General features: G+C 41.6%; 1 protein-coding gene and 1 long non-coding RNA gene across 8 annotated transcripts in view; both read left to right on the forward strand.

The window, feature by feature from the left end:
* LOC111565021 (NACHT, LRR and PYD domains-containing protein 12-like) overlaps positions 1-17,381 on the forward strand; it is a 263,219-nt gene that overhangs the window by 118,013 nt on the left and 127,825 nt on the right. For all 7 annotated transcript variants that reach the window (XM_055008265.1, XM_055008264.1, XM_055008266.1 and 4 more), the window contains one exon: positions 14,117-14,290. In XM_055008265.1, coding sequence (XP_054864240.1) covers positions 14,117-14,290 — 174 coding nt within the window. The remainder of the gene's footprint in view (positions 1-14,116; positions 14,291-17,381) is intronic.
* Positions 637-4,714, forward strand: LOC129348287 (uncharacterized). Its single transcript, XR_008600799.1, has 4 exons — positions 637-852; positions 1,554-1,675; positions 4,020-4,117; positions 4,506-4,714. It is a non-coding gene; the product is annotated as an uncharacterized LOC129348287 (long non-coding RNA).

The following is a 17,381-nucleotide window of genomic DNA, read 5'->3' on the forward strand; positions in this document are numbered from 1 at the left end:
GAACATAATCAATACATAAACACACAACAGAAAAAGGTACGCTAAACAACTGAAGTACTGACAGACAAGTCCTGTCCAAGACCACAACAATGAAATAAAACAGCAGGAGAAGCAGCAGCATCCAGATCCTCTCATGGCCTGATCAGCACTAAACTTGATCAGAAAATGTCCTTTCACATCATTTTCTACGGAATAATCAGTAGGGGGCGCTGCTGCACAGGAAATGCTGCTGCAGACAGAACACACCCCGTCTATGAAAAAGCTCCATCTCATGTATACAACTTGGCCTGGTGATATACACACTTCATTTTAGTGACAAGTTGTAGAATTAAAACACACAATTGCAGAATATAAATGAAAGTAAATACATGTATAACACAGTTTTGATCGTTGTTAGTTCCTCTTCTATGCTTTGTTCAATCACACAATCCTTCCCACACTGAATGTACTTAAAAGATAAAAATACACACCTATCCCCTTTCTGAAAATGACTGTAATGCCAGTGTTAAAGTCAGAAAATTAACTGTTGTGGCCATTTAATATCATATCTTTGTGGAACTATTTGAAAAACATGGTTCATAGTTTTGGGATTGATTCTTCTTTATTCTTCCTTCTGGATTTTGTCCTAAAAGCTTCATATTTATAGAATTAGAAAGAAATGGAAAATGTTCCCAAACACACATTTTTACAGAATTCCGTTTTAACTCACCACAAACTGATTCATCAGGTAGAAATCAGTTTCCTGCTTCGTTGCCCTGACAACAGTGACGTCACGCCCCCTACCTGTTCCTCAGGTTAGTTGAGTTTTACCTGGTGAGTCCTGGTGTCGCAGCTTGTTTTCTCCGTGTGAAGGTGAGTAAAAGACACTTTAAAGTGTTTTCTAGCTGTTAGTTTAGTTCCAGCAGCAGAAATGAGGCTCCACAGCTCCGTGTTCGCTCCTTCATGGGACTAAAAAGTTGTCCGTTAGCGGCTAAAATCTGTGAATGTGTGTGAAGTTTGAGGAGAAACGTCCCTAAACTGATGTAGTTCAGATGTCTTCAGCTGTACAGATCAGTTATCGTTAACCTGCCAAAGTGTGAGAAACAAACGATGTTTTAAGTCGTCGTTAAAGACCACAAACTGCCACATTTAGCTAATGGAGGCTGCTGCTAAACCAACTATTAGCTTGTTAGCTTGTTAGCTCATCTCTGTCAGGAAGCCATAGACAGCTCTGTGTTGGTGGGAATTAATGACAGCGAGGACATTAATTAAACTGAAGAGGACGAGTGTGTGTGTGTGTGTGTGTGTGTGTGTGTGTGTGTGTGTGTGTGTGTGTGTGTGTGTGTGTGTGTGTGTGTGTGTGTGTGTGTGTGTGTGTGTGTGTGTGTGTGTGTGTGTGTGTGTGTGTGGGTGGGTGGGTGGGTGGGTGGGTGGGTGTGTGTGTGTGTGTGACTGACAGGTCAGTAGATTCATGAGTTTTTAGTTCTTTCTAAGGGAGTGGAAGCTAGAAGGAGCTGCAGGTGAATGATTTGTGCTAATCAGGTCCAATAAAGGAGCTTTCTGATGTGTTTGAGGTGTTTCAGAGTGACGGCAGCCTGCAGACACAGAGGACCAGTGACGGAGAAGCAGCCCAGGATTTTCTATGTTTCTGCTCAAACCCAGACAGCAGAGATCTGTACTGGTGGGAAGAAGCTGAGTAAGTAGAACTTTGATTGATTGCAGTCTCTGAGGTTCCTCCTTCATCACCAACAAACACAAACATGAGGCTCAGTGTCTTTCAAAGCAAGTGTGCAGACAGAGAGAAGTTTTCTTCCAGAGGACACAGACGTCCCATCAGACTGAGGACTGGACATTTCATGTGATCCTGTTTTATCCTCAACACCAAACTGGTGACTGAAATGTGCTGTTTAGTGAGACTCAGTTTGTTGTTTGGACTCAGTGGCGTCATTAGAGCCGGACATCCCAAGCTGTAGCCCCCAGTGTTTTCTGAAGAGCCCCGGATCTGGTTCATGGATCATTCCAGTCATTAAACTCCCCCAAAATCAGAGCAGAGCACTGATCCAGCTGGAGCTGATGTTGTGTGTCATGTGTTTTGTGTTGTTTTCTTGCTCTGCTTCATGTTCCAGACGGATCGCTTGTTAGAAAACTGCTTGATCTGCTTTAGCTGGCAGGGTTTCTGCTTTTGGATCCTTCAGCCAATCAGTGAGTGAGAGGAAATGTCAGGTGTGTGAATGATGTTGATTGTGCTTGTGAGAGGTGTGTTTAGTCCCTGGTTTGTGTTTCCAGTAGTTCAGCTGTTTGTCTTGTAGTTGTGTCCGTTGTCTGGGGTTTGCTGACGTCTCTTGCGATTCTACCTGTCTCCTGTTAGGCTTGGCAGCTAGTTCCCTCTGGTTCTGACTGCATATGTACCCCACCACTAACTGCATGAAGCCTCGGGGTGAAACAGCTAGTTAGCTTTAGCTGGAGTTAGCATAGCTGTAGGGGTGGGTCTCCTGTTCACAGTTAGCCCCGAGTTCTGCACTATGAAGCCAGATTAGTGGCTCAGCAGGTATGTAGAGTCCAAACTCGGAGTTTTCAGGATCATGAAGGTGTGTCTCTTTGTACCTGACTAGATCTCCATGGTAACTGATGCTGTGGAGCTGTATCTCCATGGTAACTGATGCTGTGGAGCTATATCTCCGTGGTAACTGATGCCGTGGAGCTAGATCTCCATGGTAACTGATGCTGTGGAGCTATATCTCCATGGTAACTGATACTGTGGAGCTATATCTCCATGGTAACTGATGCTGTGGAGCTATATCTCCATGGTAACTGATGCTGTGGAGCTATATCTCCATGGTAACTGATGCTGTGGAGCTATATCTCCATGGTAACTGATGCTGTGGGGCTATATCTCCATGGTAACTGATGCCGTGGAGCTATATCTCCATGGTAACTGATGCTGTGGAGCTATATCTCCATGGTAACTGATGCTGTGGAGCTAACCTGGTCCAGATTGTGTTCAGAGTTGTGGTTTTTCTGTCTTGAATTCTCGCATTTTTGGCATTTTGTGCTGTAATTTCTCACTTTTTTTGTTTTGTGTCCCATTTATGTTGTTTTGTGTCTTAATTTTTTAAAATCATTTTGTGTCTTAATTTGTCTAATTTCTTTTCATTTTGTTTCTTAATTTGTCTCATTTTTACCATTCTATGTCTCCTTTGTGTCATTTTATGTCCTCATTCTTTCAATTTCTGTCATTTTCAGTCTTTTTCTGTAGTTTTGGCCTTAGTTTGCCTAATTTTTGTAGTTTTTCTGCCTTAATTTCTCTCATTTTTGCCATTCTGGCCATTCTGTGTCACCTTTGTGTCAATTTGAGTCATAATTTCTCTTATTTTTGTAATTTTGTGTCTTAATTTGTCTAGGTTTTTTAGTTTTGGATCACAATTTGTCTGATTTCTATCATTTTTATGGTCTGAATTTGAGTAATTTTTCACGATTTTGAGTCATAATTTCTCGCTTTACTGTCAGTTTGTGTTTTATATGTCTATTTTTTTTGTCATTTTCAGCTTTATTTCTGTAAATGTGTGTCTCATTTTAATAGTTTTGTCTCTCAGTTTGACTAATTGTTGTAGTTTTGTCTCAGTTTGTCTCATGTAGAATGTAGTTTTCAAACATGAAAACCTGCTCTGACTGGGGGTTTGAGGCTCAGAGATTAAACTGTAAATGACTCCTTAGTTTTTCTTCATATTCCAACTCCCCCATAATCAGAACTGATTCCATCTGCTTGTCCAACATTCCAGATCCTGAATCAGTGGTTAGAAATCAGAGTGAAAGTGGTGGACGGTCAGTTTGTGGCTGCTGGAGGAAGCAGTGTGTTGATCAGAAGCTGCAGTTTGTGACTCTGCTGCTCCTTCAGTCAGGTTTTAATTAGACTCAGTCCATTTGTTGGTCTTTAACAGGAAAAAGGTTGAATGTTGAAATAATCCGTCACATGAAATGAGTGGGAATCAGCCTGTAAAATGTGCTCTTATTGTGAAAGTCTGCCTGCTGCTTCCTCATAGGTGGAGTCCTGACTGGTTCCAGGAAACAGATCACCTGTCTGAGCGTCCAGGAGTGGACTGGAAACTTTCTTCTTCTTCTTCAGCGCTTTGAGTAAAGTGTAAGTTTGCTTTGTTTGCTGCTTTAACTTCAGTAATGTTGCTGTTTGTTTCTGCTCTGTGATGTTTCTACATGTTCACTTCTTATTTCAGCACAAACTTTGGATGACTGCTGTTTAAACATGGATCAATATGATTATTAGGTTATTGATTGACTGCAATCAGTCAATATTTCTATGAGATTATTGATGGACTTGAGTCAGTTTGATGAGCTGCTGATGTTTCTTTGTTTGTTCTCAATCCAAACTGCATGGTGTCTTTTTGACTTTGGGTTTGTGGGTGAGTCTCTGCAGCTCCATGACTCCATCTGCTGGACTGATAGTAGAAGTGCAGCAGCTGATTTTTTCCAGGAGGATTTGAGTGGATCAATGATGTTTGTTTCCTGTGCAGGTGAAGGTAGAAAGTGTGTGTGAGCTGCTGTGAGTTGAGCAGCATGGATGAGTGTGAGGACAGAGAGGAGGGAGTCCCTCCCTCTAAAAGCTCTCTGTGTGGGGAACAGGAGAACCAGAGCAAAGCTCAGAGGTGAGACCAGCATCTCTAACTGTCCAGGACTCTGGTGCATGTCAGAGCTCAGCATCACATCACTGCTGCATCATTATTCACAGGAATCCACCTGGACCTGGACCTGGACCTGGACATGAACCTGGACCTCCATCCAGCTGTGTGTCCTTCAAGAGTGACTGGTCTAAGGATTGTCCTCCTGAATTTAAAGGAGAACCAGGTCCTGCTGCAGACGGGTAAGATGTTCAGAACAAGGTTTCAGAGCTGCTAGTCTGATAGCAGATTGGCTCCTCATCAGACAGAACAAATGTTTTGAATAAGTGAATTGAATAACGTGAACATCATCCACAGAGACATTAAAAACAGAACCAGGTGGATCACAGCAAGAACTCTGAGTTCACTAAAATATCAAGAAATAGTTTTACTGGACAAAACTCCAGTTCTGTGATCATATAAGCCTTGATAGCCTGTATGCTAGCCTGTACGTTAGCCTGTACGTTAGCCTATATGTTAGCATGTATGTTAGCCTGCATGTTAGCCTGTATGCTAGCCTGTATGTCAGCCTGTGTGTCAGCCTATATGTTAGCCCGTATGTTAGCCTGTGTGTTAGCCTATATGTTAGGCTGTATGTTAGCCTGTGTGTTAGCCTGTATGTTAGCCTACATGTTAGCCTGTATGTTAGCATGTATGTTAGCCTGTATGCTAGCCTATATGTTAGCCTGTATGTTAGCCTGTGTGTTAGCCTGTATGTTAGCCTGTATGTTAGCCTACATGTTAGCCTGTATGTTAGCATGTATGTTAGCCTGTGTGTTAGCCTACATGTTAGCCTGTATGTTAGCATGTATGTTAGCCTGTGTGTTAGCCTACATCAGTGGTGTCAAACTCAAATGCACAGTGGGCCAAAATTTAAAATTTGGGAAAAGTCGTGGGCCAACATTGATATTTATTGAAAAAATCTTCCTCCAAATATCACAATGAACCTTTTCATATTTACCCAAACAAGTTTTGTTTAGTTTGCTTAAACACTGAATATGGAACAAGCAAAGCTTAATACTATACAATATACAGTCTGCGACATAAAGATAAAAACAGGTATAAATTTAAGTATAGAATATCATGAATTTTCAAATCTAGTTTTAAAAAAAAAATTCCTTTCACTACTAAAAATATGTATTTTTTGTTTGAGTCTGTATAGTTCTTTATATTTCCTTTGAGGATTAAATTTGATTAAATATAGCTAAAAATGGCGACATAAAGATCAGAACTTAATAATTTATCGTCTCCCATAAAGCAAAGTCACTTCTGCACCTTTTAGGCTCTGAATCAGAGAAAGCAGCAATTTCTCATCAATTCTGTCCCATGCTTTAATAGTTAATTTTTCAGATCATCCTTGTTATTGAACTGTTTTCCATCATTATGAACTTTTCTTGCCATAAATCTCCATAACTTTCTGATGGGATTAAGGTCTGAGGACTTGGCAGCCAGTTCATCACATCTATATCACTCTTTCCAAAGTATTCTGTGGTCTTCTGTGATTTGTGACATGGAGCGTTGTCTCACTGATTGATCCATTTTTCATTTTTAGAATAAATAAGTGGTTCAATGTTTTTTCATATGTTTTATATAAGATTCTGAATTTGCCGTTTCATCAACAAATTCTAACAGATTTAATTTTTTCCATAAAAAGCTCCCATAACCCCAGCTATCTCTGGATAAAAAATGGTTTCATCATCGATATGATGCCAGTAGAATTTAAACCCACCAGGACTATCCAGATTACATTTAACCCTGGAAATGAAACATTTTTAGCCAATTCAATTCTATAAATGTTCTGCTTGGCCGTTAAAGGAGGTTTTCCTCACATTTTGATGTATTTTAACCCTTCGATGGTCTTAATTCTTTGACTAGATCTTGTGCTGTAATCAATGCCTAACTTAGAGGGTGTTTGTGGGTCTTGTCCTGTTTGACGTGCTGAAACACCAGCAGAACATTCTGGGATTTGTAGTAATAGCGGTACATGTGCTGTATAATACCAGCAGGCCAACTGTAGCAGTCATTTGATATTGCCTTGCGGGCCAAATATAATTACATTGCGGGCCTAATTTGGCCCGCGGCCAGAGTTTGACACTTATGGCCTTAATGTTAGCCTTAATGTTAGCCTGTACGTTAGCCTACATGTTAGCCTGAATGTTAGCCTACATGTTAGCCTGTATGTTAGCCTACATGTTAGCCTGTACGTTAGCCTACATGTTAGCTTGTATGTTAGCCTGTATATTAGCCTCCATGTTAGCCTGTATGTTATCCTACATGTTCGCCTGTACGTTAGCCTGTATATTAGCCTCCACGTTAGCCTGTATGTGAACCTACATGTTAGCCTACATGTATGATTACATGTTAGCCTACATGTTAGCCTGTATGTTAGCCTGTATGTTAGCCTGTATGTTAGCCTGCATGTTAGCCTACGTGCTAGCCTACGTGTTAGCCTGTATGTTAGCCTGCATGTTAGCCTACATGCTAGTCTACATGTTAGCCTGTATGTTAGCCTGTATGTTAGCCTACGTGTTAGCCTATAGGGTGAACTCTACATTGTTGATGGAGACGACTGATGCTGGACCAGGATGGAGAGGACAGAAAAATGGTTCTTGTTGTCCTCTCTGAGTTTAATCAGTCAGCATCCAGACCTACAGAGCAGTTTTCCATGTTCTCTCAGAAGTTCCAACCCTGGAGTAGGAACTTTGAACTCCTAGAAACAGTCCTGAAAGAGGTTCTACAGAGACGGTTCCTGTGGTCAGAACAAAGATTGACAATGAGCCAAAATGAAGAGAAAGTTCCTGCAGTGGAAAACAGACTAATGTTGGAATCTCTAATGAACATCATGGACCTTCAGCTGGTGTTTGTCTCTGTGTGATAAAGTGAGAGTTAACTGTTGATGTTGATCCACAGAGTGGAGCAGCAGAACTCAGAGGTTCCCAGAGTTCAGTCTGTCCAGCAGCATCACCTGGACTCCATATTCATGGTGAGTTCATGGACAACAAGTTGTTCTCCATCTGTTGTGTTCAGGCGTCTCCATGCTGCTCTTTGTAGACCAGTGGACTGTCAGTGTGTCCAACATGGATCTGATGTTTGGCTCCATGATTTGACTCTGATGGACTCATTGACACATTTCTCTGTTCCAGCTGCTGGAGGACAACATGGTGACTTTTGTGAAGAAGGAGCTGAAGAAGATGCAGAAGGTTGTGAGTCCAGATTACCCAGAATGCTCCTCAGAGAGTCAGAGGGAGGATGAGGAGGAGTTGGATGGTGATGATGAAGAGCAGAGGAGCAGCAGAGAGATGTTTAAGCAGATCACAGTGTTGTTCCTGAGGAGGATGAAGCAGGAGAAGCTGGCTGACTGTCTGCAAAGCAGTAAGAGGATTTGTGGAAAGACTGAAGCTGCTGATCAACAGAACGTTTACTAAAGTCTCAGAATATCTTCACACAATCAGTCTTTAGGGGACAAACTGTCACCTTCACTTTATTGCTACTTTGGTGCTTTAATATCCAGGTTACTTCTACTTCACTTTTTCTTTCTTGTGTTTTCATTCAGAACTTGTTGCTCCAGTTTGTGGACGTGAACTTAAATGTGGTCTGAAGAAGAAGTTCCAGAGAGTGTTTGAGGGCATCGCTAAAGCAGGACAGTCGACCCTCCTGAATGAGATCTACACAGAGCTGTACATCACAGAGGGAGGGACTGCAGAGGTCAATGATGAACATGAGGTCAGACAGATTGAAGCAGCATCCAGGAAAGCAGACAGAGCAGAAACAACCATCAGAGCAGAAGACATCCTGAAAGGCTCACCTGGAAGAGATGGACCAATCAGAACAGTGATGACAAAGGGAGTGGCTGGCATCGGGAAAACAGTGTTAACACAGAAGTTGACTCTGGACTGGGCTGAAGACAAAAGCAACCAGGACATCCACTTCATGTTTCCATTGACTTTCAGAGAGCTGAATGTGCTGAAAGAGAGAAAGTTCAGCTTGATGGAACTTGTTCATCACTTCTTCAGTGAAACCAAAGCAGCAGGAATCTGCAGCTTTGAAGACTTCCAGGTTGTGTTGATCTTTGACGGTCTGGATGAGTGTCGCCTTCCTCTGGACTTCCACAACAATGAGGTCCTGACTGATGTTACAGAGTCCACCTCAGTGGATGTGCTGCTGACAAACCTGATCAGGGGGAAGCTGCTTCCCTCTGCTCGCCTCTGGATAACCACACGACCTGCAGCAGCCAATCAGATCCCTCCTGACTGTGTGGACATGGTGACGGAGGTCAGAGGGTTCACCGACCCACAGAAGGAGGAGTACTTCAGGAAGAGATCCAGAGATGAGGAGCAGGCCAGCAGCATCATCTCCCACATGAAGAAGTCGCGAAGCCTCCACATCATGTGCCACATCCCAGTGTTCTGCTGGATCACTGCTACAGTTCTGGAGGAGCTGCTGAGAACCAGAGAGGGAGGAGATCTGCCCAGAACCCTGACTGAGATGTTCATCCACCACCTGGTGGTTCAGACCAAAGTCAAGAAGGTCAAGTATGATGGAGGAGCTGAGACAGATCCACATTGGAGTCCAGACAGCAGGAGGATGATTGAGTCTCTGGGAAAACTGGCTTTTGAGCAGCTGCAGAGAGGAAACCTGATCTTCTATGAGTCCGACCTGACAGAGTGTGGCATCGATCTGGAAGCAGCCTCAGTGTACTCAGGAGTGTTCACACAGATCTTTAAAGAGGAGAGAGGACTGTACCAGGACAAGGTGTTCTGCTTCGTCCATCTGAGTGTTCAGGAGTTTCTGGCTGCAGTCTACATGTTCCACTGTTACACCAACAGGAACCAGAAGGTTCTGGAGGACTTCCTGGGAAAAGACTGGAAAGACAAGAACAGAGACACTCTGGATGTGTTCCTGAAGAGAGTCATGGAGAAATCCCTCAGCAGTAAAAATGGTCACCTGGACCTGTTTGTTCGCTTCCTTCATGGCCTCTGTCTGGAGTCCAACCAGAGACTCTTAGGAGGTCTGCTGGGTCGGACAGAGAACCGTCCAGAAATGATCCAGAGAGTCATCAACAACCTGAAGAAGATGAAGAGTGATGAAATGTCTCCAGACAGAAGCATCAACATCTTCCACTGTCTGATGGAGATGAAGGATCTCTCAGTACATCAGGAGATTGAAGAGTTCCTGCAGTCAGAGAACAGATTAGAGAAGGAACTCTCTGAGATCCACTGCTCAGCTCTGGCCTACATGCTGCAGATGTCAGAGGAGGTTCTGGATGAGTTGGACCTGAACAAGTACAGAACAACAAGGGAGGGACGGTGGAGACTGATTCCAGCTGTGAGGAACTGCAGAAAGGCTCGGTGAGTCCAGATGTGATGAACATGATCAGTCAGTGTAGATCAGTAGTTCAGTTCTTCAGATGTTCTCACCAGAACATTCTCATTATTCTCAGTGTTCCTCTTGTTTATTTCAAACATCACATGTCATCTGTGTTTAGTCTCAGATGTTCTTGAGGTGTTTCTAATGCTGTGAAACTGTAGATTTATTTTAGTTGATTGTATTTAAAGTAGTTAAATTAATAACTGTTTTCTGTTTCATTCTAATATTTGTTCATCTGACAGTTTTTTTCTTTTGTGTTTCTTCCTTTGGCTGATGGAGGAAACATGCAGATCTACTGAAACACATGAAGAACTGTAGATGTTCTTGTCCAGATTTTATCACAGCATCACTTTATCACAACATGTTGGAGGTTCAGACAGTTTTCAGCGAAAACACAAGTTATTTTTACATGAGGATCTTCTGAAAGCAGATTTTATTCACTATCTGGTCAGCTGACCTCAGAGCTCTGGAGGGTTGATGCACCTTAACAAGGTCAGACAAATATTCTGGGGCCAGTTTATTCAGAGACTGAAAAACAAATAAAAGAATCTTAAAATCAATCCTGAACCTAACCAGAAGCCAGCTAATGAGGAAAGCACTGGCGTTATGTGCTGGCGTTTCTTTGTCCCTGTTAGGAGACGAGCTGCTGCATTCTGAACAAGCTGCAGACGGTTGAGTTCTGATTGGTCAATGCAGACGTACAGGGAGTTACAGTAGTCCAAGCATGATGTAATAAAAGCATGGATAACTTTTTCTAGATCAGCCCTTCTTAGGGAGAGTTTGACTTTGGCTAGAAGCCGAAGTTGAAAGAAACTAGCCTTGACCACTGAGCTGATCTGTTTGTCTAATTTAAATGCCCCATCAATAATAACCCCAAGATTCCTAGCCTACGATTATATATAAGGTGCTAGTGGACCAAGGGAGCTGCCAAGGACCTGGACCAGGTCAGGGCGACGGAACAGGACAATCTCAGTTTTGTTTTCATTTAATCTTAAGAAATTCAAGTCCATCCATGTTTTTATATCCCTCATGCAATTAAACACAGCATGAAAAGATCCCTTAGAAGGGACCTTTAATGGCAAATACACCTGCACATCGTCAGCGAAGCAGTGAAAAGGAATATCCTGCTTCCTAAATATTGACCCCATAGGTAGCATATAAAGGGACAACAGTAGAGGGCCCAGAACTGACCCCTGGGGAACCCCATAGGTCAGAGGGGCCACTGAGGAGGAAAACCACCCCAACTGCACACAGAAGGATTTATCTGTGAGGTAACATTTGAATCAGTCCAAAGCGGTGCCTTTAATGCCTCCACAGTGCTTGAGGCGTGACAGAAGAATAGTGGATCCACTGTGTCAAACGGCGCTGTTAGGTCTAGGAGAATTAAAAAGGCACAATCACCAGAATCAAGGTTTAGAAGAAGATCATTAAAAACTTTTAAAAGAGCAGTTTCACTGCTATGCAGAGGCTTAAAAACAGACTGGAACACTTCCCCAACATTGACCCGTTTTAAAAATTCTTGGAGTTGGTTAAAAACAACTTTCTCTAAAACCTTGGAAATAAAAGGGAGTTTAGAAATTGGTCTGAAATTGTGGACAGCTGTCATCACATCAGAATATTTCCTGATGTTCATATTAATGATGTTCAGGTGTGATGTTGTCCAGTGATCAGTTTGATTTGTGTAGCGTTTGACAGCAGACTGTAAATGTTGAGTGATGGAGGTGAAGCTGACAGCAGCAGATCCACAGCAGAGACATCATCATCTTTCAATTGGAACTGTAAAGTCCCAGTAAAAACAGTGGACAGAAAATGTTCTTCTGATCCAGATGTTCTCCTGAGAACTTTGTGGAGTCAGACATGGGATCAGATCACATTGACAGACTGTGGACAGTATGGAAGCCTGAATGGAAGTCCATCTTCTGTCCTCCATCTGCAGATTCAACATTTACATTATTTATATTTCTATAAAGGTTTTACAGATTCAGAGTGTGCAGGTGTGAGAGAAGCTGATGAGAATTCAGTTTCATGTCAAATACAGAGAAGATCAGCTGAACCACTGATGTGTCCAAATGTTCTGGTATAAATACATGAAGGAAATATAAAGTGTTTGCTTTCATGTTGACATGTTTTGTCATTTATGTGTCATTACAGACTTTCTGCCTGTAGACTCTCAGAGAGTCACTGTGAAGTCGTGGCCTCAGCTCTGAAGTCCAACCCCTCCCATCTGATAGAACTGGACATGAGCTGCAACCAGAACCTGCAGGATTCAGGAGTGAAGCATCTTTCTGATGGACTGCAGAGTCCAAACTGTAAACTGGAGATTCTCAGGTCAGTTCACTCACTTTATATCTTCAGTTGAAATCATGGTTTCTGGTTCATGAATTTTCAGTGTTAGAGAGGATCTATATACTTTCTGTCAAAATGTTGATGGATCTATTGTTCTCTGTGAGAACAAAAGAAATGAGGTCAGCATAAAATTAGCATAATTAGGGGTGACATCACCCTTAACTCCCCCCCTCCTCCTCCTCCTCCTCCTCCTCCTCCTCCTCCTCCTCCTCATCCTACTACTGCATGTGTTGTGTTACACAGTAGTGTGGTGTTAGTAGTGTTTTGGACATTACTACTTACAAAACCTGCCAGAAACAGCAACAAGGAATATAGAGGAATATCCACAGCTCAACATCACCCTTTACTTGTTCCCACCATCCTGCTACTGCTGCTGCTACTGTGTCTGTATGACTTGTTCTAACAGCATCTGTGTTGTGTTACATAGTAGTGTTTTGGACATTACTGCTTAGAAAACCTGCAAGGAATAGCAACAACTCTGCTAATGATGCTCTAGTTATCAGGTTTGTTTCCCTGCATATACACAACTCTGCATATATGTGTTAACATACATGGCCTGAGAAGTCCATGTTGTCGCTGTCACAGTCAGACTTTTTTGCATGTGGAGCAGACATAGGCCTCTCAAAGCCTTATTGTTTGCTGTCAGTCTCACATCACTCATTGAATGCTCTGCTACGTTCACACACACGTTCATGACGGCCTCCATGAGTCTGGAGAATGCTTTTTAACCCTTTAACGTTCTGCTCAACCATTTGCTAGAGCACATTTTCACTCACTAGATCTTATTGAAAAATATGTTGTACTTAATTCCCCCTGTTTCAATCATCTCTACCACTCAGTTGAGGTACATTATACTAAAAAAAGTCCAGTAGACGTCACTGTGTTTTGAAATGGCCTGCAGAGCAAGTTAGTCTGTTCACAGGAAGTTAACACGAGCAAAATCCCTCCTCACATGTCACTCCACTGTTTGCTGTGATTTTCAAAGGTAAAGTAATACTTTTGACATATTATGGTGCCTAAGGAGTTGCTGAACACAACTGTGTCATTTGAAATGTAAAAAAAAAAGATTTAAAAGGGTCAAATAATTTTTCTCAACCGTTTGGTAGAGGTCAATATTTTAAAAACCGCTGGGTCTCTTCATAAAAAAACAATTAATTGATTGTTGTTATTAGTACCTCAAAGAGATAAGAAATGTAAAGAAATAATTTTTTCATTGCCTTTTTCTTGGTGAGGATTTTAAAGGGTTAAGGTTTATAAGGGAAACTGACACTTTCCTTGTGTCATTTCACAAGGAAAGTTTTTCTGTCTTTTAATAAGTTTGTGTATAAAATCACTTCCTCCTGAGGAGATACTCAAGTTTAAGCTTGATTTTTTAAATATGTTTTTAAATAGGTCTGCTACCATTCTCTATTTAAAAATAATAATGTAACAGGAAAAAAACAGTTTGCAGATTACGAGGCGGTTGTACAATACTTACCGAGCCAGAAGGATTTATTTATTTTTGCTGACGATTGGTTGGATGGAGAAGAAGAAGCAGCTGGTCACACCATGAATCTTTACCAGAGCAGTGAACCTCTGAAGACGAGTCAGAGGTCAGTCACCAAGAAAAAGCAATGAAAAAATGATTTCTTTACATTTCTGATAGAGAAAAGCTGATTGATGAGGACAAAGTAATGTTGAGCTGCACATTCAGAACCTGAACACATCTGATGGATCATCAATGATTTTATCTACATCTTTTATTCTTCATTCAGATTGATGGACTGCAGTTTGTCAGAGATCAGCTGTGATTCTCTGGTCTCAGCTCTGAAGTCCAACCCCTCCCATCTGGAACATCTGGACCTGAGTGGAAACAACCTGCAGGATTCAGGAGTGAAACATCTGAGTGGTTTTCTGGAGAATCCAGACTGCATCCTGAAGGATCTGAGGTCAGACATCATGTTTTCTTTGTGTGCTGAGATGAATGTGATGTAAAGTTGTGGTGACTCTAAACTGCAGCCATCAGGCTGATGTTCTACTGATCCTCACTGAGGATCTTCATGGTAACGTCTGTTTTCTTCTTCTCTGCTTTCGTCCTTTGACTGTGGCAGAGAAATGTTGAGCTGCACATTTCAGAACAACTTCAGCTCATATCTGACCTCATGTTTCTCTTCAATTCAAACTGACAGCAGCAACTAACAGTTGTTTTTATTATTGATGGAGCTGTCAGTTATTTCAGTAGTTTAGTTCATCAGATGTTAAAAACTGAAAAATGTTGATCCCAGTTTGTCAGAGTTGAAGGTGACGTCTTGAAATGTCTGGTTTTGTTCCAGCAACATTTTAAAACCACAAATATTCAGTTTAATGTGGTAGAAAAGATAAGTGTTGGCAGTGAACAAAGTAGAACCAGTTTGATGTTTTACTGGATAAATGAGTGAAACCATGATGGAAATGTTTCTGATGTTTTGTTCATGGACTCATCAAACAGTGAACTGATAGTTTCAGCTGTAATTGAAGCTGTTTTTCATCCTGAGAGACAGAAACTAATATTCAACATCTGCTGGTTGAACCTCGATTGACTGCAAAAGTTGTGACAGTTGATTCTAAAACTAATAATAATAATCACAATATTATTTGTATAGCACCTTTCAGAAGAACATTCACAAAGTGCTTTGACAGGTAGAACATAGTGATAAAGAGAAATAAAAGAGAACTTTAGTGTAAGGCGAGTCTATCAAAGTGAGTTTTAAGAAGTGATTTCAAAGAATTTCCTGATTGTGCGAGCCTTATCTCCTCAGGCAGGTCATTCCAAAGCCAAGGGGCCCTGATGGAGAAGGCCAGGTCACCATTGGATTAAAGCCTGGACTTTAGAATGACTAGGAGGGACCCACCTGAGAATCTAAGGCTGCATGAGGGAACATACGGGCTTAGCATGTCTAAAATATAGCCAGGGACAAGGTCCTGGCAAGCTTTAAAAGTGATCAGTAAAATCTTAAAATCCATTCTCAAACAGACAGGGAGCCAGTGGAGGGAAGCTAGAACAGAGGAGATGTGATGTTGTCTGTTAAAACCAGTAAGAAGCTTAGCTGCTGGTTCTGGACCAGTTGGAGGTGGGAGAGGGATTTTTGTGGAATGCCCAATAAAAGGGAGTTGCAGGAATCAAGACGGGAAAAAATTAGGGCATGGATGGTTTTTTTCCAGGTCTGACTGAGGGAGGCTTGGTTTGATTTTGGCAATGGTTCTTATCTGGAGGAAGCAGGATTGGACGACTTTGTTGATGTGAGGCGTGAAACTGAGGTCAGAATCAAACAGGACGCCTAGATTTCTGGCAACAGGCTTTACATTAGTGGATAGAGGACCGAGGATGTTGGCAGTGAGGCTGTTGTGGGGATTTGGAGGGTTGAACAGTATGATTTCAGATTTGGAGTTGTTTAATTGTAAGAAGTTCAGTGCCGTCCACCAGTTTGTATCGTTAGAACAGTTAAAAACAGATGCTAGGCTTTCAGCAGGTTTCAGCAGGAGGTATATCTGTGTGTCGTCTGCATAGCAATGAATAGAAACATGGTGACGCAATTTGACTGAGCATATAAATAGAGAATAAAACTGGGCCAAAAATTGAACCTTGCGATACACCACAAGTAGTAGGAGCTGAGGAGGAGGAGTGGTTACCTATGGTGACCCAAATGGTTCTGTTTAAAAGAGAAGAATAAAACCAGTCAAGTGCAGAATCTCTGACACCAACCCAGGATCTAAGACGGTCCATTAAAATAGTGATCTACTGTGTCAAAGGCTGCACTTAAGTCTAAAAGAATTAAAACTGCGCTCTCTCCTTTGTCAGCAGCTAGAAGTAGGTCATTTGTAACCTTGAGGAGGGCAGTTTCTGTGCTGTGAAGAGCTCTAAAACCTGACTGAAATCTTTCAAAGATGTCATTATGACACATAAATGATCAAATGTGGGTGGAAACTAGTTTTTCTAAAACTTTGGACAGAAACGGAAGTTTGGAGATTGATCTAAAACTGTTAAGAACAGAGGGGTCAAGGTTGGGTTTGTTTAGACAGAGTTGAACCACAGCATGTTTAAAAGCAGAAGGGAAAGGAGCAGTTAAAAGGGAACTGTTAATAATCCATCAAATGCTGGGCCCAACAGTGTCAATAACCTCTTGAAGAAATGTTGTGGGAATGCTGTCCAGACTGCACGAGGTTGGTTTCATCTTATTTATGACATCCATTATGTGGGATAAAGAAAATGTTCTAAAATTGTTGAAATATGAAAAAATGTGGCGAGTAGAAGATCAAAGGACATCGGATGGGGTAATTGATTGCCTGATGTCATTAACTTTGTCAGTAAAACACTGAAAATGTTTCACAGGTTTCTTGAGAGGGATGGATAAAATGACAGGAGAAGGAGGCAAGAAGAGAATTTATTGTTTTGAATAAAAACCTGGAGTTAGAATGGTTTGCTAAAATCAACTTAGAAAAAAAGGCTGTTCTTACTTCTTGTCGTCAGATCTGCCTTCTTTCACCTGCTAAAGGATAAATCAGGACCAGCTCTCCGTTTCTTAGGGTTAGATTCTATCTGCCTATTAGTGGTTTGTCTAACAGGATTCAGCAGAATGATTAAGCTGGTGTCGAGGAATACTCGCCTAGGTTCTTACTGTCTACTTCCAAACGCTTTACCCTTCTTACTCTGATATGCAGTCCAGCTAAGTAGCCTAAATAACCAAGCAACCTATCAGTCACGTCTGTTAACTACAGCTTTCCTCTTATTTCTGTTTGCACTTGGTGATATTCCTAGGTTAGTTTTAGAGGTCAGGAACAGAAAACCTCAAGGGTAAGATTTTAAAATCACTGTTAGGACTAAAGCAACCCTTAGGAACCTCTTAGTTCTAATGCACACAATAGACTTAACTTTTTACTGGCATGCAAAGTATATGAGTTATAAAAAACACATTAATCTTCTCTTTAAATGCAATATAGCGTTTTATTGAATAAATTCAGCAAGGGAATAGCATCAGTTCTTGATTAGGCAATAACAAATCT

Source organism: Amphiprion ocellaris, chromosome 24 (genome assembly GCF_022539595.1).
Source record: "Amphiprion ocellaris isolate individual 3 ecotype Okinawa chromosome 24, ASM2253959v1, whole genome shotgun sequence".
NCBI classification, from domain to species: domain Eukaryota; kingdom Metazoa; phylum Chordata; class Actinopteri; family Pomacentridae; genus Amphiprion; species Amphiprion ocellaris.